General features: G+C 38.2%; 1 protein-coding gene across 2 annotated transcripts in view; it reads left to right on the top strand.

The window, feature by feature from the left end:
• Positions 1–26,383, top strand: part of tyw1 (tRNA-yW synthesizing protein 1 homolog (S. cerevisiae)) — an 85,437-nt gene that overhangs the window by 20,986 nt on the left and 38,068 nt on the right. For both annotated transcript variants that reach the window (XM_066678067.1, XM_066678066.1), the window contains exons 8-10: positions 5,533–5,662; positions 20,334–20,386; positions 20,505–20,623. In XM_066678067.1, coding sequence (XP_066534164.1) covers positions 5,533–5,662; positions 20,334–20,386; positions 20,505–20,623 — 302 coding nt within the window. The remainder of the gene's footprint in view (positions 1–5,532; positions 5,663–20,333; positions 20,387–20,504; positions 20,624–26,383) is intronic.

The following is a 26,383-nucleotide window of genomic DNA, read 5'->3' as shown; positions in this document are numbered from 1 at the left end:
AATATTGTCTTTGGTTTGAGTTAAATGTGTCCTCTTGTTGTTGACTGTGAATGGGACAGGCAGCACTGGTAGGGTCTCAACATTGTCGGGCGTCCTGTCAGTCTGATTGTGTCAGCACCTAGGCTGGGCTCTTGTGGGCCACTGACCACATCACCGCTGTCACTCGCATGGCTGGCTCAGTGGGAAGTGGAGCCTCTCTAGCAGTACAGAGCTGTTCCCGTCGGCCTCCACAGAGAGTGGAGTGGGCCAGCATTCTCAGAGCACATCACCAAGGGAAAGAAGCCAAGGTTGAAAGTGTTAAGACAGCAGGCTGAATTCTGGCTGACACGCAGCCTAGTCAGCTATACATTGTGTCTGTGCTCCATGGCAGAGCTCAGGGAGATGATATGGGACATTGGCTTGCCAATCCAGTCCCTCAATTGCATCCCTCTTCTAACTCCTCAAGGGAGGCTGTGTATTCTAGGAGATAATTGGTGTGGCAGCAGGAAGGACAGGAGAGCTGTAAGCAGAATGTAGCACCAGTCTCTTTGTGGGTTTGGACCATAGGGAGAGATGTAGAAGGCAAACAACTGTGTGGTGGAAGATTAGGAGTAGGGCTCAATAGTATTGTAATAATTTGGATGAATTTTTTCTTGTTATTCAGTAATGTAAAAAGCTGAGTGCGTTTCTAGACACATTTCCAACCTCAATCCCCAGTTAGGAAGTTGTTGAAATTTTGAAGGGTTCTTTGAGCATTGACATAGATGGATTTTTAAACCTCTGAAAGGTTCTTCATAACAAAAATGGTTCTTTATGGAATCAAAAATAGTTCTTCGATGGCATTTACACAGTGTACATTATTTCACTAAAATATCTATCTATATTAGCAAAATTTGTTCACATCCATTGATTCAGTCACAAAAGTGAATTTTTCTAAAACGGGTAAAAAAATAGTGTATGGTTTCTATTTTATAACTGACAAATCACTAGATGAGGTTGATGATATCTTCTATTTTTCCCTTCCCCACAACAGAGTTTCACTCCAGAAAGGACACTAATCCAAGGAGAACATACTGGCTGCAGCACTGCTTTCACAGATACCAGTGCTTCAACAGTGTACACACACTGTCATTTTATATATTCATTACATATTGCTCCTTTAAAGCCTTTAATGGTATTATCACAGTATTTACACATAGAAATGCTTGATTTTTATATTTAACCTTATTGCTATATCACACCAGGTCAAATGAACACACAGAACATTACTTTTTTAAGGGATGAACCGATTGTGTTTTTTTTTTTGGGCTGATACGATAACCGTTAATAGCACCTTGGTATAGCCGATACCAATATGAATAACTGATTATATTATCATTTTATAATTAAAGCAAATTTGCATGGGATTAAAGCAAAACAAACTCTTTTTATCATAGGTTATAGGACAAGCATTTTCTTCAGTATTTGTACATTTCTGTACATTTCTGTAATTTGATCTTTTAGGTTTATTCGTTGTAGTTCATTTATATTTTTACTAAAGATTTACTGCTGGTTCTGCATAAATGGTCTCTGGAGAGGCGCAAATTAGTACAGCACCAAGTTTGTTTTGGAGAGCAAGGGAGAGAGCAGCATAAAGCTTTTCCAAGTGAGGGAGAGAGAGCGTTTGAGTCAATGGCGTAGATTTGCTCTTGACATTGGCTGCAAACAACCAAACTACAGAGACTCACGTGACAGCAAGGAAAGCACAGCCAGTTACACTGTTTATGTGTTACAGGGAGGTATGACTCGAGTAGAGAACGCGATTTAACCCTTTCTGCACCTCTAGGTTAATGAGACAGATTTTTTTATTTATTTTTTTCTTGGTCTTTTGGAGGGGATCAAATTATTGGTGGAGACAATTCAATAATCACTGGATATTTGTGGGGACACATCACCTCCGTTCATGCTAATTCTACTCCCATTGTTTGAGTGAGTGTTATCGTTTATCACCGCGTTTCAGTAATAAATTAAGATGCTGAATGACTCTATATCTATTTTCATTTGTTTTGTATATGAAGGGCTCCTACACTGTGGTGGTTGATAGTATCGTTCTGTCGTTTAACCTGTTGTGTGTGTGTGTGTACACCGTATGTATGTATGTGTGTGTGTATATATATATATATATATATATATATATATATGTATATATATATATATATATGTGTGTGTGTGTGTTTGTATGTACTGAGCGCTGCTGAGATTTTAATTTAGTTTTCACCACAGACAAATTTAATCCCAGAAACTGTTCTCTGCAAAAACTGTGAAAAAATGTCTACACAGCAGATGTAGTTAGAGGCATCATTGCATATGCACTAGCACAAAAAAGGCGCCAAGTTTACGGTTGTAATATCAGTTAAATTCCAGTATATATAAAAATACACATATTGGCAAATATATCGGCTGCCAATATGTCGTGCATCACTATATTTCCGTTCTTTCTCAACAGTTCATTACACAGTAGGGCATGTTTGTGATGCACACACTCAGCCTCAAGGGTCCTCTTTAGTGATTAATGTTGTGGCATTTGCATTGGGTAAAGCTTTAAAGCAATTTGTTCCAGCTTCCTTTGGATTTGGATATTTCAGTCCAGAGCTAGAGCTTATTTATCCCATGGCAAAACTAGGGTTTTTAGAACTAGATTCCAAGTAAACCCAAAAAAAAAACAGCAGAGGGAGAGCAGATAGTGGATAGCTTAAGAGCACAGACAGCTTGCATGAAACAAGTAGTGTATGGTAAATAAGGAGAGATGAGTTGCTTGCTTTAAAGGCAGAAGTCAGACACCCGGTGTCACGCAGCGTCTTTTCCTCCCTTTGAAAAATAGGCTAATGCAGATGTAAATCACTCTTTCTGTCACAAAAGTTCCAGCCAAAAAAAGCAAAACAATAATTTTACATATTAGGTGTACTAATTAGTTTTTGGCATTTTTGTCTAACACATAATTGCAATTGAATATTTATTCTCTTACTCTTTTATTATTTTATGGCAACTGTTGTGTAGTAGTACTGAATTATATTATTATTTTTTAAAAATAAAAATAAACCCTCAAAATGAAGTATTAATATACAATTATAGTTAGTATATCACCATTTTTAAAATGTCTAGACTAAAACTCACCTATACTTTTGGATACAATATTATCCTCAAGAACAGAACAAAATAATGCACGTTGATTTTGCAGCACTGATCCTTTGATGGATCTCATAATGAATGCAGTGACGAATAAATACATTTTTCTCACATGCAGTTTACATACCTTTTAAGGTTATTTTGTGACAGCGACACTACCTGCTGCGCCACAATGCCACACAACATTTGTCATAAAATGGCAAAAAAAAATTGGGAGATGGTTTTGATTTTGAATTACAGTTATATGTTACACATACAAAAGCTTTAAACCTTGCTTGTAAGCCTAATAAAATCACTTCTGTTACTAACCTTCTATTTGGAGAGCTACCTAATTTACAAGATCAACTCAAACATAGAAATCCAAAACAGGCCCTTTATTGAATGGCTGAATGATCTTTCTTGCTACAATGACAAAATGCTGGTGTTGCTTTGCTCTTAAACGCAGCTCATTTGTCAAGAATGAGTAGAACTGTAATCACGTTTCTTTATTAAACACATTGGGGCAGTATCCCAGACAGATTAATTCTAGCTCTGGACTATATCCTTCTTTCAGTGGAAAATTTCAATAAACAATGCTCAGGCTCAATCCCTGTCTGGGGAAATGACCCCATAATGTTCTGAAAGATTCTGGTTAGATATGCCAATGAGTTGATTGTCTGAGCATCATTACAAACATCTTTGGGGTTACACTCTTGGTTTCAGTGTTGTTATTTCTCTGGACTGACCATTTTGTTTCTGTGGCTCCTAATACTAAGACTATATTTAAACTTCACTTACTCTCAAGTAGTGTTGCCTCGATCGATACTGACACTTAAACACAGGATCCGTATCAGTTACAGAGAGAGCACTTTTCGGGATTCACCCCATGAAGCAGATACTGACACGCATGCAAGCCGCTAGATGCAGCACAATTTATAGTTGGGGCAAATTATAATCAGACGGGGTATTTCACACCACATGACAGTTTTTGTCGATTTTTACGGAGACTGGAAATATATCACACACTACACGACCCCAAACTCCCCAACCAAACATGCAACTCGCGTTTCCTTGGAGACAGATAAATACAGACATACAACTTGCTGTGGTTATTGTTTGTGCTATTTGTGTAGATCCAAGAAGAAAAAAAAACATGTATACAAGTTTTTGGGTCGTGGATGGAAAGCATAGTCAGTGCTGTCGCTACACACTTCAGCAGAAGCTGGAGATTAGGAGAATAGCACATAGTTGAGGATACGCTCAACCTTAAATGGTTCAGAAACAGCGCCGTAGTGCGCAGCAGTGCTGCGTCATTTAATGTGTAATGGAAAATTAGAGTTCAGATGTAATAAAGGTTGTAGCAGCGTGTTGTGTGGCGCACCATGTTTGCCTACAGGTAATACTCGTTATTTGGGGATATGTACATCCAGCACTATGCAATATATTGTAGTTTTTCATAATTTTACCGTTTAATCCGTCCTCCACTGTAGAACTCCACTGCACGTGCCTATGTTTGCTTTCTGTGCTCTGTTCTCATTGGCTGTTTAAGGGATTTGTTCAGCCTAGAATTGGTGGAGAGTTTACACTACGCGACCACTTCCAAATTTGGGTCGAAATAAAAATCAAACATTTCATATGCTGCGATTTCGAGGCAAAAATAAATTAATTGTGTAATATATCTTATCACTTATGTTTCTTAGTGCAATACCTGCTAAGGCTGATGTTGTGTCATGTACAGAGTTCAAATATATATACAACCCTCCTCAATTCTAATATATTCAGGTTCACTGCTGTAACACACCTATTTGTACACCTGTAACCCTTTATGTAACACTTCTATATGACTGCTCTATTTGTTAGTTCTTTCTGTATGTCTTCTCTTGTGCACTATGTATATTATTTTAACGCTACAATTTCCTTCGGGATCAATTTAACAGATTGGAATGAGCAGAATCACATGACTACATGCATGACAGTATGTTTTAAATGGGATAGTACATGAAAACACAGTGGGGGACACATTAACAGAATTAAAAACAAAAAAAAACATTAACATAATTAAGGGAATCATCAGTATAATCAATATAGGCGATATTACTTCAATTTAGATGTTCCAAATGTCAATTTCAATTAAACATAAAAACTGAATAAAACCTAGCAAATAGAAATTCATGGGTTTAAAATATTCATAAACTTTTTAGCCTGCCAATGTACTCTGCAACTTGTTCTAAGAGTGGCTTAAAGCTCTCTGTGCTGCTTTTATGCTTTTTCTGCTGTGATGAATAATCTCTGCTGTATGTTAAACATTTAGGGTCATACTTTCTTTATGTTCTGCTGTTGCCTGGGTGCTCTCTCTGGATTCTGCTGTCATCTGTGATCTGGAGAGTGAGATGGTATTTTGTTCTGTAGAAACAGGATGAGGAGGAGCCTTCTCAGCGGGGGAAACTGTCCAAACTGAATGGAGTGATGAAGGCTGAGGAAGAGGAGGAGCAGAGAGAGATGATTACACCTGCTCTGAGAGAAGCCCTCACTAAACAAGGTATAGCCCACTGTCTTTAGCCATTTTTATCAATACACTGTCCACAAATACTGTAATCTACCAAGTAAACTAATAATCTACCAAGTACCTGTCTACAAGTCAGAAAACAAGAAGTTAATGTTTAAAAAAATATATTACAATAAATATTTGTATTATGTAAATGACATGTGAGTTTGGGTGGAGTGGGGTCCTAGGGGGGATTACCATATTGAATAGCACTAAAAAATAAAACTGAATGTGTATATAAATATTAGATTTAAACATGTACAGTACTTCATTCATTCATTCATTGTCTGTGACTGTTTATTCAGTTGATGGTCACGGTGGGAATCACCTGGAATCACTGGTAGCTTTTTTACACCAAAAAGGCTCTAAATCTTGATCCCATTCTGTTCCTGATTCTTGAAATCTTGATTCTCTCCAATGAACTAGCCTGTGTTTCCACCAGCTTTGATGGGAACCAAGGATACATCACCAGCAGGGGGTTGTTGTGGGCTTGCTCAGTTCCAGCCTTGCTGTGGCTGCATTCAGTGCCAGCACAAGAGGCATAGATAAGTGAACAGAGTCATGAGAGGGTCATTGTTTTATTTATTTTTTGTTTGCAGTGATTTCAGATCAGAGCTATGAATATGTGGAAATCTAGCCAAGTTCCTGAGCTTCAGCACAGCGTATGTAGCCAACCAAATGTAGCCAACCTGCCACGTGTCATGATAAACACAGCCCCAGAAAACACACTTTCTTGTTTTATTTCAGTTTATATGATTGAGATATATATATATATATATATATATATATATATATATATACACACACACACACACACACACACACACACACACACACACACACACACACATACACAGCTCCACTCAATGACAAAGCTTTATTTGAGGCTCTGTGCTCTTTCTCAAGTTTCTTTAGTTTAACTCGCCCACAGATAATGGCACAGTTTGGAACAAATATATTTGGTTCCAGCTGTTAATGAAGTTTCCTGGTTTGCGAATCAATTTATGTTAGTGGAAACATCCAAATTAGCTTTGGGTTTCACCATCTGGAGAAAGTGAACAGTTGTGTAAATTTGATTATTCTGCAAGCTATTCCCTTAACACTCCCTATAATTGTTTTAATGTGACGTTTCTTCCAGCTGTTTTACTATGGCATTAATTGAAAGAGTTTATTTATTAATTCACATCTTTTGAACCCCTAGATGCTGAGCCTGTGATAATTTTTCAGGCTTACATTTTCAGCTATGTTCTACCTTTACAGTACGATTTAATTTTTTTGAGTTTTCACAATGTACACACATTTACTTACATGTATGTGCTCTTTCCAATGCAGATTTTTAGTATTCTGACCACAGTACAATGCTGTAGGGTACAGTGATCTCCTCCTTCATGTAGAGCCCCAAGCTGATGAAATCAGTGATACTGACTGTTCCCAACAGTGCTTAATGGTGCAGCAAAACCCAATTACTCCTTCCTTCTAGAGCTCTGCTGAGTGTCCACCTCTACACCTTTCATTAGCGTTGAATGCCTCCTACGCGAGCACACTCACATAGACATGCCCAGGTTGCAGCATATAAATAATACAGGGATTTATATGGGTTTCTATACACCTACTGTCCAATATATTGGACACTTCTACATTACTGGTATACTTGCTAGGTGTAGGTCATCTTTTTCAATACACAAATGATGTTGGTCATCCTCTAGCTGGTTTCTGGCCATAGGACGACTCTTGGCTGTTTATTTCTGATTTATAGATTAGCCCCTACCCAATAGAGAATCTAATGGTGCTTTTCCACTGCAAAGCATCGACTCAACTCGACTTGACACTGCTTTGCTCATCATGCTTTTCCCTGATCACTTTTTCATTAACACAGCTCCCCCTTGGAATGTAACCAGTGGTGTCTTTAACAGGAACCGTGGGCTTTGAAGACAACAACATTGGCATGAATACAGCAGCTAATTTGTGCTGGAGGTCTGCATTTCCCCATGTAAACAATTATTTTTGCTCTGCAAGCTTTACATGTCAAATTAACTACTTACACTGCTCACTTCATACCAGATGTGAGCAGGGATTTTTGGCTGTTAAAGATTTAGCTAGTGGAAAAGCAATCGAGCCAAATCAAGTAAGTTCCATGCAGTGGAAAAGCACCATAAAAATTTTAGTTGGTGGACCTAAAGTATTCCAGAGCAATATGGGGAAAATTAATATTTGCAAAAGACAGAGGCCTCTATTCATTTTTCATATATATTTTTCATATATATGATCCCCGCAGACTTCATTAGTGAAGATGTTACATTTGGATGGGAGTGGAAATGCAGTGGAAAATGCGCTGTGTTTTAAAACTTTCATGTAGTTTATTTAAAACCCCTGGGAACCCATTTTGAAATTTTGTGTTTTTTTGTATAATTCTAAGCTTGGATGTTATGTGAAACATTCAGCAAAGTTGAGGAAAAAAATATTTCTACTCTGAACTGTCATTGTCATTTTACACAACTAACATTACACAATAAAACTGCACAGGCGGAAGGAACTGACATTATACAGCCATTCATGTACGAACCTACAAACCGTTTTTGCCTTTTATGTATCTGTGGTGTAGTTTAATGTGATTATTTATATTATTATTATTATTATTATATAATAATAATATATATATATATATATATATATATATATATATATATATATGTGTATGTATGTATGTATGTTAACATAATTGTATGAACTGGATACCTAAGAGTGTCTCCAAATTGGTGTTTTCCTCCTGCTACTTTGCTGGACTTCCGACAGAGTAGGACTGCCTTTCCCACTGCTACTCAGCTCTGTGCGCTGGTCCAGTGCAGATATCGCCGCTGATATGCCATTAAACACACCGACCGAGTGTTGCCGTACTGCTGTACGCAGACTTAATCTATTCAGGTTTGTTCAGTATTGTTTTGTATTCTGTTTGCTCTGTTTGTCTTTAATTCCCATAGGTTGGTGAATAGCTGGATAGCTAGCTAACTCGTTTACTAATGGCTCTTAAGCTTTAGCTCACCAGTCTATTCGACTCAGAGAGGAGGCCTGCCTATGGTAGCTTTGTGATTGTTCAGGGTAATAGTGACATAAGCATTTCCCACTTTTAGGGCTGCCCATTACCATTCATTTTTTAGGACAGATTTATATTTCGGTTTTTTGTTTTTTATTTAAACTTTGCTGAATGTTTTACATTACACCCAAGTTTAGCATTATACAAAAAAACACACAGATTCAAAATGGGTTCCCAGAGGCTTTAAGTGAAACCATATTTGGATAGAGTGGATATACAGCCGCCATATTTTAAGCACTATTGGAGCTGGATTAGTTACAGGTGCATCTCAATAAATTAGAATATCAACAGAAGTTAATTTATTTCAGTAATTCAATTAAAAAAAGTGTAACTCATATATTATATAGATTCATTAAAAACAGAGTGATCTATTTCAAGCGTTTATTTCTTTTAATGTTGATGTTTATGGCTTACAGCCAATGAAAATCCAAAAGTCATTATCTCAGAAAATCTGAATATTATATAAGACCAATTAAAAAAATGATTTTGAATTCAGAAGTGTAGGCCTAGTGAAAAGTATGTATAGTATATGCAGTCAGTACTTGGTTGGGGCTCCTTTTGCATGATTTACTGCATCAATGTGGCATGGCATGGATGCGATCAGCCTGTGGCGCTGTGGAGGTTTAATGGATGCCCAGGTTGCTTTGTTTATGCCTTTCAGCTCAGCTGCATTGCTGGATCTGGTGTCTCTCATCTTCCTTGTTTAGGTCAGGTGAGTTTGCTGGCCAAGTAAGCACAGTGATACTGTGGTAATTAAACCTGGTATTGGTACTTTTGGCAGTGTGGACAGGTGCCAAGCCCTGCTGGAAAATGCTTGTCAGCAGAGCGAAGCATGAAGTGCTCTAAAATTTCCTGGTAGACGGCTGCACTGACTTTGAACTTGACATAACATAGTGGACCAACACCAACAGATGACATGGCTCCCCAATCATTGATTGTGGAAACTTCACACTAGATTCAAGCAGCTTGGATTGTGTGTCTCTTCACTCTTCCTCCAGACTCTGGGACCTTGAATTCCAAATGAAATGCAAAATTTACTTTCATCGGAAAACCGGACTTGGGACACTGAGCGACAGTCACCATGAGTGGCTTGACACAAGGAATGCGACAGTTGTAGCCCATGGCCTGGATACGTCTGTGTGTGGTGACTCTTGAAGCACTGACTCCAGCAGCAGTCCACTCCGTGTGAATCTTTGATTGGCCTTTTTTAACAATCTTTTCAAGGCTTTCACCTTAAGTTTTTCACAAAACTAACTTATGCCCCTTTCACACATGCACGATAATCCAAATTTTCCGGAGTTACCCGGGGGAGATGTATATGTGAACGCGACCACCATGACGCAGCATTCATCACAGACTTTATCCTCCTCAAGCCCTAGTAAATGTTCAAGGTAAAGTCAGAGTCAGTGCATGTGAGAATGGCACAGGAAATGTTCCGGAGTTTCTCCTGCATGCATTGTATAAGTGCTGTGTACCAAACCCAAAGCAGATGTTTCATGCAAGAGTGCGCCTGAGGCAGAAAATCTCCCGCTGTGAGCTGCATGTGAGAATGACCGTTCCTGGGACACCTCTGGACCTGATACTCTGGAGTTTCTCTTGAAATTCTCTGGAGTTCATGTGTAAAAGGGCCACTAGTGTCCCTTTAACAGAAATATAATGGTAATACCATATGCCACAGTATTTAAAAATGTGGATGGAATCACAAAATGAGGACGTGTGTGGTGTTTCATATATCTGTTCTGTATCTGACTAATTTAAATACGAGCACAAAGGCGTCCATGTACATTTAAAGGCGGTGTTCATGATTGTATTCAAAAAACACTTTTTTATAAAATTCAGAAGATTTTTGCTAGCTCTCTCTCGAGAGAGCTATCTGCTAGAGTGCAGAAAGAGCTTCAGGGAAAAATTCAGTGTGTGAGGGTAGAAACCATTTGAGAATTTGGGGGGGAAAAAAAAAAAAGATATTTTGAGAGTAAGAGAATGATCAGTGTGCTGTCTCTCTTCTCGCAAGTTTCAAATTTGACACGAGAGGGATTTTTACACAAATCAGTTTCAAACTAGTCACTGAAATTTGCTCTCTTAGAAATGTGTTTTTATTGTCTGTGTACTCTGTCGGGCTGTGTTGAGCTAAACTGCAGCCCAACTGCATACCGTGTTGATATTTTGAGATGATATGAAAAATATGGATGTAGAGTAGTTTTCGTACAGTGCATTAAGCCACGAAGTGGTGTTTCATTATTGGCAGCTCGATGCAGCAAGCTTGTGTTCACCCCCATCCTCCGGAGGTTGGTGGCACTTTGTACATTTGGGGACACTCACTAATAGGTAAAATTAACAATGACTAATAATTGGGTAGAAAATTTGGCAAAAGCATGGGGATATAAAGATTAAAAATAAAATACTTCAGTGTACCTACTCGGTACAACAAAGTAACTGGGCATTTATGTTCAGAGTTTTGTTTATAGTAGTTTTATTTAAGGAAAAAATATTAAAGTTACTATGACTCTTTGCGATTGCAGCAAGTCAAACAAAATTATACCTGCCTAGCAAGTCTGAAATCACATTGCTTTGCTTTGTGAGATGTATGTAGATAGATACTTTTCCCTCTCTCTGTCATTAGGCTTGGCCCAGTTATGTTTTAGATTAAATTGTGATATGAAATTGATTCAAAATGGACTGCAGTTGTGTGTTTGAAGATTAGAAAGTTGTGTACAAATAATAATTGCTGTCAGACTTGTTCAAACTAAAGATACTACATAAAGTTATTTGCATGGCATTATTATTTTTTTTTTTTTTACAGCTGATGTCACAAAGCTGCTTTAAAGAAACATATAAGTCAAAGTATCAACAACATATACATACTGATTAGTTATTTAAACTCACGTCTTGTAGGTAATCACTTGAGTGGTAGCGGCTTTTCTGACAAATTGAGCGACACACAGAGATGAATACTTCTTGTATGTAAGCCTGACTGAAATGTTACGTGATAAGTGTCACATTGTAACTGTTATTTACCAGGTATATAGGGTATTGTCATATGGTTGATTTAAAATGGACTAGTGTTACTAAAGAGCTCTGATATTAGTAATGTGCAAAGGGGAGTTGCTAATAAATGGCAGCTGAAAAAATGCATCAAATGAATAAATCACATTGCAGATTCTGACTGGTTTAAATTCAGACATCTTGATGCTAATCCCAAATTACAGAAGATCTTCAGGTAAAACTAATCCAGGTGACACAGGGCTTGAGTTTGAGCTGAGAGAAGTGGTTAAATGTTTTCTCTGTAGTTGAGAGAACAAGGCACTGCTGCTTTGAATACTGTCCCTTACAGCTTACATATATTTCAAGGACGTGGAATGGAAAAGGCATAAATGTTTGGGGAGATCTTTTGTGCAGCTGGTTAATGAAGCTGGCAAATAACAATGCTTGCGAGGTGTGTTTGTGTGTGACAGAGAAAAATGTGTAGTAAGTGTGTGAAATAGAGACAGCTGTGAAATGTGGCACTCTAACAGGAGCCTAGACACACACAGCTCTCTGCTGTTCATCAGTACTCATCACATTGTGGTTTCTGGCTGAGATTGAGAGCCTTCCCTTTTTGGCTTTGTTTATCTCTCTTGACCATGACAAATAGTCTTTTGGAGAAGCAAGAGCTCATCTACTCAAGTGTCTGGTCCGAGCTGTTCTTCATGTCTGGTTGTCTTACCTTTGTTATTGGTCTATGTCCATGTTCCTCTTTGGGGCCTTGGGAGAAAATAAAATCCAGTAATGCTTTGGGTGAAAGAATTTCACCACTACAAATATGCACAATGTTGTTATGCTTATGTGATAGAGATGTCACAAGAACAGATACTTTGGTACCCAATCGATACCAATATTCTGAAAAACAATACTGTTCTTGTTTCCTGTGATACCGGAGGTCCTAAAAGCTTCACAGATTTCCCAGACCACACGAGGTCGCAATAATATGCCTACACACTAATAAGCCGAGAAAGCTAAAACAACAACACCAACACGAGGAATGGCGTTGAGAGGAAAAGCAACAGGTCCGTTGTGACTGGTTGAAAAAAAATATGTATGTATGGAATTATTTATCTTTTGAGTCCGACGACTAAACAAAAACGCTGCATCACAAAGCCTGAAGAGCCCAGAAGCAAGACTCGTTCAAAGCACAGCAGTGCTTACCTTGGGCTGTTCCCTTCAAAATGAGACCAAATTTGAGTCTTTCCGTCAAACTGTTAGTTAGTAATCCTCATGTTTGTGTAATGAGTACTGGCAAAATGGTTACCAAAAAAATTATTAAAATATGATCCCCGTGTAGCTTAGGCTCTCAGCGTTCCAATGATGCATCAATCAAGTCTAGGCCAATCTGGAGTCAAGTTATGGCAATGCCCAACCAAGGACGAGGACCAAATACAGGCCCTACTTGGTTTCGGCACCTAACAGACCCACGCAGCATGAGAGATAACTGAAGTGGGTTTATCTAGCAGCCAAAAGCTTTATTTTTTTGTTGTGGTATCTAAATTGTTGAAGAGAATTGTGAAATTTTAGTGGTATTGGTACTGACTTATACTTTCTCTGATCTGCTAAAATAATTATAAAAGATTTAAAATGAATACATTGTAACACAAATTATATGTTCTTTAGGAGGCATAATTAGCAGTCAGAAAATTGTACTTCAGAGTCACTTGGGCTTGATCAGACCTCCCCGCCCCACAAAACTTTCACATGCAAGTTGTCTCACATTTTTCCTCTTGCTTTTTAAAACAAAAATATTAAATTGCACGACCACCTATTGAAGCCTTCATGTATACCTTTTACCAGTTAAAGTTTCTCACACCATTGATTATCCTCCATGTAGTGTCCTTGGTCTCATCAAAATATATTCTTGAGTCTGCAATCCCCTCTCTTTGGACTCCCAAATCATACTAGAACAACCTGCATTTCTGAACATAGAATATAGAACATAGAACATAGAATGTGGCGACACAGGCCACATTGAATAAATATTTTGGCTTTGCAATCTGTGCAGGCTTTACTTGCCAGATCTTCTGGAACTCTGAGCATGTCTTTAAATTCACCATATATGAAGTTATCAAATGCAAAGAAGAACGTAGTAATACTGACTATAAAATTTAACAGCTATCTACATTTTGCTCAGTGTTGGTGAAGTTAATTCTTTGGGAAAGCATACTGGACATTGCCCTGCTGGTCATTGTTTTTCAGCTTCTCTTTTTGGACCAATCAATGAATAAATAGTAGAGAGTTCATAAAATCTTCCTTTGATTTTCTGGCTTATTTGCCTACGGATATTTATCTTTTAATGGATTAATACAATGATCTCATGATATTTATATACTAGGTTTTCATACTGTGAAAATGATGCACATTGATGAAAGTGAACAAAGTACCAGCAAAACTTGTTGACTAAAGATTGTAATTTTTTTTATTGTATACCAACTCATTTCAGCACATGGGTCTTATTCAGAGTTGGTTCTCTTCACACTTTCATCTTTTGTTTACCAAGCACCTTGTTGTGAAGTGAGGTTGCATCAGATTTTTTAAAACATGAATTCCCCTCTTACAGAAACTGTTAGTAACCCTCCATCACAGTTGTCTTAGCTGCTCAGAAATTTTCTCACAGAGCTTTTCAGCACTTCTCCTTGTTTTGTGAGTCGGATGTGTAAACAGATGCTATTCTACAGAGAAACACCACCACCCCTCTCACCATTCTAGCCCCAGCCAGCTATCTAGAGGCTTAAAAGGCTGCAGGGACATTTTTGTTGTAGAGTTTGCCTAATGAACACGAAGGGTAAGAGACTGCAGATTAGGATGATTAGTGCATAGCTTCCTCAGAGGCTGCTTACTGTGCTTTTCCAGGCTTATTTACTAGAGGAGGATGCTCACTGTGCCCTCGTTGGGACTTTTGTTCAGAACAGCAAGCAATTGGAAATTGTGAAATTGGTTGTTTATTTGCTTTTAGTTTGTAGTGCAGTGTATCTGCTTAAGTGTGTGCATGCGTTCCTGTGTGTGCATGTATTGCTTACAGAAAGTACTTTCTTGCATTTTAAAAAGAAGTCTGAACGATTCCATATGACATGTTGTAGCATGTGGAGTCAAAAACACTATTACACAGTCACTCACTCAGTGTGTCCAAAACTGTCTGGTTGTAGGAACTCTACAGTGCATGAATTGTGTAAATTCATCACCAAGCCCTGGAAATGACCTCTCAAGCTCCAAACTGTCAGCGGCCAGTGAAATGAGCAGTTTCAGAGGCAGTTTTAACCCGTTGTGCGATTTTATGTTATCTTAATGCTAACCAGTATGTCACTAGCAAACAAAGCTCATTTCACAGCATCAGGACTAAAATCTGTTGCTCATCTTCTGTGGCCCATTCGTCATTGTAGAGCATCTGCTGCCATGGCAATGGCAGCAAAGCCCTTGAGAGTGCATTTCCGGGGCTTGGGAATAAATTTCCAGCAAACATGCACTGTGGAGCTCCTACTGCAAACACAATGTGTACCCTGAAAGCAGTTTTTGCTCTTCTAGAAAGTCCTTACACTGAATATTCAGCCACAAGTGCTTTAGTGAGGTCAGGTCCTGGTGTTGGATGATTACATCTGGATTACAAAAGCCACTCCAACTCATCTCAACCATAATGAATGGAGCTTCAGCACTCCAGAGAATGCATTTCCACTGCTCTATAGCTCAGTGCTGAAGGGCTTTTTGTGCCTCTAACTATCACTAGGCATTCATAATAGTGTCACAGAACTTCCCATTTCACTGGCAAAGAGTTACGCTTTTCTGTGGAGATTTTACAAGCTGTGCGTGCGTACTGAATGTTGGTGCCCACAATGTGTGCACCTTAAAATAAATGAACTCACTGATTAGAAGGAGTGTCTACATATTTTTGGGATGTGGAAAGTGGCATGCAACCTAGAGAATGTACCAAAATTTAATAGTAGGTTTTATTATTAGTCATAATATTATTGATATTATTCTACAAAACAATGCTTGAGTGGTTTAGTCTCAATAATGCCAATCTTTGGAACGGCTGCAAAACAAAACAAAGGAAAGGAAATAAAGTCCTCCAGCCCCACAACTTGTACAGGGTGAGTCAAATGTCGCAGGGCACCCTTTTATTTCAGAAATGAAAGGGAAAATGGCATATCTGAATACTCCAAGTAATGGGCGAAGGACATGTTGGAGTTCTTCCAATGGGAAGGTGCCCATGTAGCATATCAAAGAAGACCAGAAGCCTGTAACGAGCCTGTAATGAATAACATTTTTAATAACTTTTGAACCCCAAGAGATATTGCAGATCCGGTATGGTGGCTTTCAAAATGATGGTCATGTTCAGGACATGGTCTTAAATAAAGGCCCCCTCACCCATTATTTGCTGGGATATCCAGATGTATTTTTCCCTTTTCCTTTCAACGTGCCTTTTCCTCATTTCACTCGTTACTGCTAATTATTTTAGTTTTTCTTAACATTTTACAAAAAGCCTTGCAAATGAATCACTGATATTGTGAGACTTCATTTCTGTGTGTAGTTTAATTGTGTGGCAGTGGACACTGATGCTCAAGTCGATCTGAGTCTCTTCAGTTCTTATAAAGGGGTAGATGACTAATTTAGTTTCATGGATTAGCGAGCTAATTTTGGGTTCAGTTTGAGGTGGTGCTGAGATCAGCTGAATAAGTTTACACAGGGTTCAGCTCAAGGCTGACATAAATGAAGCCATTTTCACTCATGAGTTCATCCTCTTAGTAACAGCTTCCCAGTACTTTGCAGTTTACTCTTAAACTTTTGTTGAAATATGGCAAGCACAAAATGGATGCTGCATGCATGCATGCCACCTGAGTACATGGGAAGACCTTTTAAATTGCTCACATAATGTATTTATCTTTAAATAACCTTAAATAAGTAAAGGGAAAACAAAAGGTAGTAAGTGGAAAAACAGGTGCATCCAAAACTGGAGTATAAAAATACAGAAACACTTTAGTGAAAATAAGATCCCAAACATTTGTGCAGTACCTGATAGGCCACCATCAGATAAATGGTACTATTAGAAAACAAATTAAATATTTGTTCGGATCTGGAAAATAACCACAGATGTTTCAGTCCAAGCTCCCACTGTCAGAGAATAACAAAACACAGTGGATCTGAATGGATGTGGAGCTGACAAAAAAAAACGTGGTGGTGAGAGAAATGGGCAAAATGAAAAACAAATATCTGAGAGACTCTACTCGCTGCCACTGAAGACTGATGATGACATCACTAAGTACATGAGTACAGGCAAGAAGACTCATGAAATCCGAGCTGACTGTTCACATTCAAGTCGCATTTCCCACAAATGTGATACATATCTGACCTAGGACCACATATGAGAGTGACTCCAAGTTGATTTTAAAAGATGGGATTGGCCATGTCCACAAAGCCCTGAGAAAATCAGACCAGTGTCACACTATGGCAAAAAATGAGATTTGACTCACTTCAGTCTGGTAATGTGAGCATGGCCAAAATAGCTGTAGCAGTTTTGGGGTTCATGTCTCTCACAATTGCACCTATATATATATGGGTTAAATACTAAATTTTGTCTCTACGTAGCAGTGAACATATTTGTTATGAAAAAAGGAAATGGGCTTACTGACAATAGTGATCATTACAGCATTATCAGATTTTATCATGTTATTAGTAATATTTTCCCCTTATCTATTTAAATGAAGAGCTTTGGATTTGGATTTTCTTTTTCTGCTGGATGGAGGATGCTCTTTCTTACAGAATAGCATTGCTTTCTTTGCCTCATGTTCCAGTGCATTTAAGTGTGCATTTCATATGTACTCTGATTTCATGGGACAGGCTTTGCCAGTAATAGTGGATGATTAAAGGAGTCCAATAAAAGTATGCTGTTTGATATGCTGACATTGGAGAGGATGCTAGATGCTGAGTCAAGTTCCCTAGGCAGAGATTATGTCAGTCAGCAAGGACTTTCTTCTACTCTGTCTTTACATGAAGCCACATGTTATCAGTTCAGCCACATTTGTTCACAGTACTTGGGCTGTGCTGATGATCAGATCATAAATTTCACTTTATGGTAAGCTGACACTCGTATTTTGATAATAGTTTTCTGTGATGCTAAACATAACTGATTTAGGAAGTTTTGGACGTTTTGTGAATGGAGGATGAAGCGTTCATAATTGTAATGAATTATAAATACATAATTATATAAATGTAAAATTGGGGAAATAAGTCTGTAAGAGCTTCATCCTGACCAAGGTTGTGGTGGGTCTGGAGCCTACTCAGAATCATTGAGTGCATGGCAGGAGAACACATTGGACTGAGTGACAGTCCATCTTAGGGCTAATTTTATATTATTTACTTGTTTTTATAAGGGCAGCTCTGGCCTAATGGTTAGAGAAGATGGCTTGAGTCATGGGGCAGGAAAGTTGGGGGCAAGGAAGTGAAGGAACAACACTGTCCTGTTCATGGCTGAAGTGCCCTTAAGCAAGCCACCTAACCTTCAACCACCCATCCTTCTGGGTGTGTTCACTTCTCCTAGAGCACGTGTGTGGGTGTGGGTGTGGGTGGGTGGTGGTGGTTTGGGTTGTATTTTGAGACCTTAACGGATAATGGTGGGTACAATTTGGGGGGTGAATCGTTCTCGGTGCTGCAGTGACACTGACCTTGTGGTGGCATATTAGTGTGTACTAACTAGTATGACTGGATCAGACAAAACAGTGCTGCTAGACTTTTATATCATCATTGCATCACTGCTGGACTGTGCAACAGATGAGGTGCTTTCTCTGACATTACATCTACAAGATGGACAATCAAGAAACAAGAGAAAAGAGAAACTAGGCATGCCTAGTTTTGCTGGACTGCCATTAGCCATATAGCCATTGTCACATAGGTGATTCTTTGTTTACATGTGGTTTTTATTATGTGAGTGTGTTGTACAGAAAATATGATGGACAAGTAATAAATGCAGACATGAAAAAAGGAGCACAAAGTTTTGATATAACATATAATATACACATATATATATATATATATATATATATATATAACATAATACTGGCATAATATTTTTCCTGTTCATTTTACTTAAAAATAAATACTAGATGATCGACCACCAAAGAATGAAGACGACCAAGAATACAATTACTTATTTATTGAATAAAACTGGTTAGAGTAAAGCACATGAATTTTAATGTGGCTGTGTCCAGCTATATAGAGTTTTACACTAATGCCACAAAAAGTGTCCGCACAACAAAGACACACATGCAAAATAAGACAAATCAAATTTTCCTCTTCTCTCTGTGAGGTATAATACCTGTGTAAATTTTGCGTTCCAAGCCATCCTGCTGAGCTTGTGAACTAACCAATGCCAAGCCGAGGCTCTGGCCATCACAGCCCCAGAAACACACAAACGGAGCGTCTTATTTTTTATTATTCAGCTGAAAAACTGTTCTTTGGTTCCAGCTGGGAATTAATTTTTCTAGTTCATAAACCAGTTTATGTTGGTGGAAATATGCCGAAGGTTTCTGAATTTAGTTCACAAACTTTAATGTGAAATATAGCTGAACGAACAACAGACGGTGTAGTAGCGCCACCTTAAGTTCTCTCTGTGTAATATGGCTGAACTAACAGTTCCCACTCATGTGTGTTTTAACATTAGGAGTCTGTCAGTCACTCAGTAAGCGAAATTGTCTCTTCTAGGCCGGCCCGGGAGGGGCTCCAACAAAAATATAAGAGAGATATGAGCGGTACGGTGGTGCAGCAGGTAGTGTCGCACTCGCACAGCTCCAGGGACACCGGGTGACTCTCTGTGAGGAGTTGGTTTGTTCTTCCTGTGTCCACTTGGGTTTCCTCCGGGTGCTCCGGTTTCCTCCCACAGTCCAAAACACACGTTGGTAGGTGTATTGGCAACTCAAATGTGTCCGTAGGTGAGTGAATGTGAGTGTGTGTATGTGTGCCACCCTGTGAAGAACTGGCACCCCTCCAGGGTGTGTTCCCGCCTTGCGCCCAATGATTCCAGGTAGGCTCCGGACCCACTGCGACCCTGAATTGGATAAGCAGTTTCAGACAATGAATGAATGATATAACAATATTATGTATATGTAAGGTTGTTTTAAATATTCTCCCTCCCACCTTCCTTGCTTGTCCACCAAACTTGTGCTGAGCTTTGTGTAGCCTTCAGTCCCATGGAGAGAAGCAGCACTTTTAAATTTCTTTTGGAATCTGTCCGTGCACTGATGAAAGCCTGGGTCTTCAGAGATACTTTTACAGCCTTTTCCAGTCTTCTGAGCTCCAACAGCTTTCCTTCTAAGGTGCTCTGAAATCTAGTTTTATCAGGCTGAAAGCTTTTCTCTCAAGTGTGTATCTTTTAAAGTAGGCAAATACAATTATTCAGGTTACTGCCATGTTCTGAGGGGAGAATAATAGCTGATTTACATTTTGCATATTCCAGTGCAAATTAACGCGTTCTCACTCATTAATGGCTCAGGGACTTTTGTGATGAATATTACCCTTCCTTCATTGTCCCAATTTTCATTTCTGTTGATATCTTTTGTACAGGATACAGACTTATAGGAAGTCACTCAGGAGTGAAACTTTGTCGTTGGACCAAGGTAGACACACTTCACTTTTATTTTCTGATATGATTTAGTCATACTTGAATATGCTTACATTTACAGTAAGCAATTAACTCACAGAGATGAATTGAATAACTAGGCCTTTCCTTTTTAGTCAATGCTGAGAGGCAGAGGAGGGTGCTACAAACACACTTTCTATGGGATAGAATCTCACCGCTGTATGGAGGCCACTCCGAGTCTGGCCTGTGCCAACAAGTGTGTTTTTTGCTGGAGGTAAGTCAAAGTTGGTTTTTTTTTTTTTTGTTTGTTTTTTTCTCACACCAACTTAGTTTGCTGATGTCTAGCTTTTAAAAAAAACCTCTTAAAATGAATAATCTTAATTAAAATGAAAAAAATGTAATTCTTTGTTGAGTTATAATAGTTTCATATTGTGGCAATAACATATTAAACGCTTTCCATTTCCTAATTTATGATTTGGAACAGCAGAGTATCACTATAGTGAATCATATCCGGTTTATCACACTAATCACTATATAATCAATATCAAGCTGTGACATGAGAGTCAAACTATACATCAAGCGTATTGTCCATGAGCGGTTCTAAGATTTAAATCAGGGACACTAGTAGGCCTGGACAATTATTCAATGCCAGTATATATCACAATATAAAATGTTTCAATATCAATTATATGATTTTTAAACACATTTTTAAAATTTATGTTATTTTCTAGTACATTTATATTAACTTTCTAGTAAATTATTTACAACATCCATCACTGACTGATTACAGGGCACACTATTTAAAATATAGTTTAAAAATATTCTCAAAGCAAGTGGTTTATGTGGGATGGTCATAACAAGCTTTTCTGTGGATTTTATAAGTGTTCATATCAATATCAGAATTATATTGTATCAACCAAAATTTAAGAAATATATTGTGATATATATTTTGGCCATAATGTCCAGCCCTAGTCATTAGCATTTGTTTTTCTTCTGTATAATGCTAAACTTGTGTGTTATGTGAAAAGTTCAGCAAAGTTTAAATAAAAATCATAGAACAGAAATATGATAAATCTGTCTTCAAAAAATGACCAGCACTGCTCTCCTCTCGATGTAGAATGGGCAGTCCTAAATGTGGGTAATGCTTATGTCACTATTTCTTGACCAATCACAGGGCTACCATAGCCACGCCTCCTCTCTGAGTCAAAGAGACTGGTGAACTACAGTTTAGGAGTTATTAGTAAATGAGCTAGCTATCTAGCTATTCAGCAACTTTTTTTTTTGGTATGGTAGTGAAAGACATGAACAGAGCAAACAGAACACACAATACAGAATGTAACTGAATACATTAAATCTGAGTACAGGTGACATGGCAGCAACACTTGGTTGGTGTGTTTAATGGTATATCAGCAGAGAAATCAGCCGCACTGGACTGGCGAGTACAGCAGAATAACAGCAGTAGAGAGCACCAGTTTGGACACTCTAGAAAGTTTCCAATTCGTACAATTATGTTAAAACACACCCACCCACACCCACCCACACACACCCACACACCCCCACACCCCCACCCACACCCACACCCACACACACACACACACACACACATATATATATATATATATATATAATGTGTGTGTGTAATAATAATGTAAAAAATCACACAAAACCACACCACTGACACATAACAGACAAAAAACATCAGTAGGTTCCTACATGAACGGCTGTATGATACCAATTCTACCCACCTGTGCCATTTTATTGTGTAATGTTATCTTGTGTAAAATGACACCCGCAGTTCGGAGTAATACCCCTGCAACTGCTCTTTCTCAAGGCTGTGTGTTGCCATGGTAACGTAAATGGCATTCTGTTCTCCAGTGATGGAGAGCTGTCAGTCATTAGTTTTGGACCATGCCCACACCATTCTCAGAGTGCCGAGGAGCATATTTTGGTAATTTTTGAGGAGAGATTGATCATATTTCTGTTCTGTGTGTTTTTTTTTATTTTTTATTTTTTTTTGCACTGAACGTTTCACATAACACCCAAGTTTAGAATTATACAAAAAATCAGCTGGTCTAAGTCAGTGGTCCGCAAATACTGGTACCTGTAAAACTGGTGGTACCTAAAGCATTTGGAGGTTCTTGGAAGCATTTGAACATTGGAAATGTAAAGATTTCACGTGTAAATTATGCAGTTTGTTTCAAAGTTGTAATAATTCTCTTTAAACATAACTTAAGTTGTGTTTTGCCTTAACAAATTACCATGTGGGCAAATGTCATCTAAAACATCTAAGACAAGTAAAAACTTACAATGCCAGCTATGACTGGAAAAGCAGGTAAACCATACAAAATTGCTGAAGAGATGACAAAACCAAGACCAGACCCATAACATAATAGATGTTGAGCCAGACTGGTTTTTAAAGCTTCCAGATCTAGTAAATTTCACAGCATGGTTAGGCTCAGCCCTTTCACTAAAATGGTAAGTGGTAAATGCATTTTTATACATACTATGTACAGGTTTTGTGTGTTTGTGGTGTGTGTTTCTGTGATATGACTTGCTTGTCTTCGGTGATTGGTGAAATTTATAAGGTGTGCTTTTGCTTGGTCATAAATAAAGCCTGCAGCAAATCTACTCTAAATGTAGTTCATAACTGTATCCATCACTGCAGAGAACACAGATGTTGTTTGTCATCTTGTACTAGATTTAATTCCTGTCCATTAAACTGACCATTTAATAAAGTACTCTCCAAGTTATTTAATAAAATTGAGAATATTTCTTACTCAAAACAAATTTTTTGTACATTGGTTCCAGACCTCATTAATGCTTACGTCCTTGCAAAACATTTGGTCTAAATATTTCACTGAAGAGAGGAAACTTGCAACTGCTAATTTTAGACAAACACCCCTTTGATACCCTAAATTCTTAAGGAATTATTAGATGAACAGGTGTTTTGGCCACATGGTCTATATTATTCTCTTGCTGTGGTAAGTTCATCTTGCTAATTTGTGAAGAAAAGTCTTTTTTTTTTGCAGACAAATCCTGCAGGCTCAGTACTGCAAAACATGCCCAGAAAAGTAGAAAAAAAATTATTGCAAGATGAGAACCACTCGTTTTGAAAAAAAGTCAAGTGTTTCCAAATATTTGACTTGTCGGGTATATAACAAACACTGAAATAAAGCCAGCTTTACCCCTGTTATTTTGGAGAAGACCAAAATATGTATTTGTAATGTGATATTTGTTTGCTGCAGAATTTGTGCAATAGCTAAATCAATACACTTTCCAGGCCCTGGGGATTTGAAACACTACTCTATGTCATTATCTATGACACTGGCTGGGATTGATGCTGCCGCTGGCCACAAACAGACTCAAAGCTTCTTGTAAACAGCTGTGACGAATAGCTCAGCTAAATGTAAGTGTGGAGGTAGCTGCAGCGACACTGATTCACACTGGCATCAGTGGAGAAGACGCAAAGTTAGCACGCAAGTTTCCTTCTAATGGGACTGAAGGAGTGTGTTTGTTTAAAGGTCTCCATCAGAGCAGGCCTTGGAGGAGGACTGTCACATAGAATCCACAAATCTGCTCTGAAGACTCGATCTGGGATGACGACCTTCCGCCACGCAGATGTTGAGTTACCCAGTGGTGCTATAGTTCAGGCGGTGCTTCTGGAAGCCCAGGCAGGTTTTGTACGTTGAGGGGAAAACACACTTAAATGTACAGACATCTTGCCTGTAAACAGATGTCGAGATGGTGACTACACTTCTTTCTGTTTTTAAAGCAAAGCTATAGAATTTCTGATGGCAATCACAAAGATTAAAGCTTTCTCAGGGCCAGTCATAAGTTAAACCCACTGGTGGGAGTCTAAGAAAGCTTAATTGGCCTTGCTCACTCCAATGAGTGAGCACAAAGCTAGCCCCTGCATATGTCTGTCTGTAACACAGTTGGCATACTCCGCTAATCATGTTGGGCTTTGAACGATCTTACTTTAGAAGTCAAGTCAAGTGGATTTTAGTGTGATTTCAACTACACACTGTGTGCACAGTACACAGTGAAATTGGGGATAAATAAATACAACATTTCCCCAAGACCAATGTGCTACATAAAACAACTCATGCAGGACTAAGGGCATAATTGCAAACATGCAACAATGCAAGATGGGTGACAACCACGAAACAAATGTGCACAAACCCAAGGCAAGGAACAATAACACAAGACAATAACTATATACTATAAAATATATACAAATACATTATGGGTGATCTAAGTAAGAAGATATAGCAGTCTGCTATAATGATATTGCTGAAAAGGAACACACATAAACGTTGTGCACTAAATAGTGGGCAAAGGAGAGCAGTAATGGTCTGTTTCAATAGTGTTTCATTTAACAGCAACTATAATTATTAAAAGGATATATTCTCCAGTGAGGGGGGAATTCTCCAATGTCCAACAGGAATGGTGTGTGCTGTTCAGTTCAATCACTGGATGATGAGGAGTCTTGGAGAAAGAAGCTGTTGAACTAAAGTTTGTGAACAGCTTTGAAACATAAATGTCCTTATGAGGTACTACAGTTAGCAGTACTTTATATAGAGAAAAGATTTGTCATTAGAGATGTTTGGCCAATGTGTTGTTAATCAAGCCATTCACTTCTGTTTCTTTTTTGGCAGGATTGTCAGTAATGATAATATTGTCCAACAGTTTGAAGACTCCATTTCAGACTTTCAGGCCACGCAGCTTCTGCTGTTGAGTGTCGACCAATTTTCATTAAATGCTCCCTATCAATGAATCAGCAATTAGACTTTATAAAAGAGAGAGATTTTAACGCTTCAAAGTCATTCTATTTTCACGGTTTTTCATGAAAGGCGGCAGGCTATTGGATCCTGTCATGAGCGTGGCGAGCTGATTTTCTTGCTGGGTAGCGGTGACTTGGTTTCTGCAGCCTGTTAATCTAGTTTCATTTTGTTCATCGCTGCATACTGTGCATATCCTTGTATGCCCTCATAACGGACTCTAAAATGCAATATTTGAACATGCTCAGGACAATTCCTACATCTGGTCATGCTTTAGGTTTCTGGTTTTGGGGGAAAAAATGGGGGGGAGATATTGAACTCTGTTATAAAGGTTAATTCAGTTTAGAGGGATACTTGAGAAAATGAATGTAATGAGTGCCCTTGTGAAGTGGATTTGAAGTTGTGCTGCCTTTCTCACTCCTTTTTTAAAGTAAATGGGACCAAGGTGGAGGAATTAGGGGAAAAGCTTTTAAGTCTGCAGTCAAACAACGGCTCTACAAGGTTGGACGCTGTTACGGTGAAGAATAATGATTATAGCTGATAGGAATTCAGCAGGAGGCGTGGAGTAGGTCAGAAAATGTCTAATTATTGAAACGCTTAAATATTTTATGCTATTGCATATAAGCATATAGTATTTTTATGCTATGCTATTACTGATTGATATCATGATCACTTTCGCACTGAAAATAAGATTTGAAGAAGATGCCATTGAAATCTATAATTGCTATATATTGGGGTTTCTTTACCTGGAGTGTGCAACTCTTTTAGGGGTCTCAGTATGGTCCTAGTCATGCGGTTCTACTACACCCACCGCAGTTGTGAGTTTGGATTTAAAGAGAGAAGAATAAGTGGTTTCCGACAATGAATGAATGAAGGATTTGTTTCATGATTAATTTTTGCTACATAACGATTATTAGCTTTGGGTAATAGAGCTCAATAAATCTTCATTTCTATTCCCATGTACACTCACTCTATTATGGTAAACAAACATAGAAGACTTTATGAACTTGAGAACGTGTGTGTATATATTATTGCTGAAATAAAAACATTTTCATGATATTCTGATTTTATGACCGGCACCTGTATGTGTTATATATATATTAACACATACAGGTGCCGGTCATAAAATCAGAATATCATGAAAATGTTTTTATTTCAGCAATAATTCCATTCAAAAAGTGAAACTTGTATATTATACTCATTCATTACACACAGACTGATATATTTCAATTGTTTATTTCTTTTAATTTGAT

Source organism: Hoplias malabaricus, chromosome 1, assembly GCF_029633855.1.
Source record: "Hoplias malabaricus isolate fHopMal1 chromosome 1, fHopMal1.hap1, whole genome shotgun sequence".
Classification (NCBI taxonomy): Eukaryota; Metazoa; Chordata; class Actinopteri; order Characiformes; family Erythrinidae; genus Hoplias; species Hoplias malabaricus.
The sequence above is the reverse complement of the archived record's forward strand: the minus strand, read 5'-3'. Positions and strand labels throughout refer to the sequence as shown.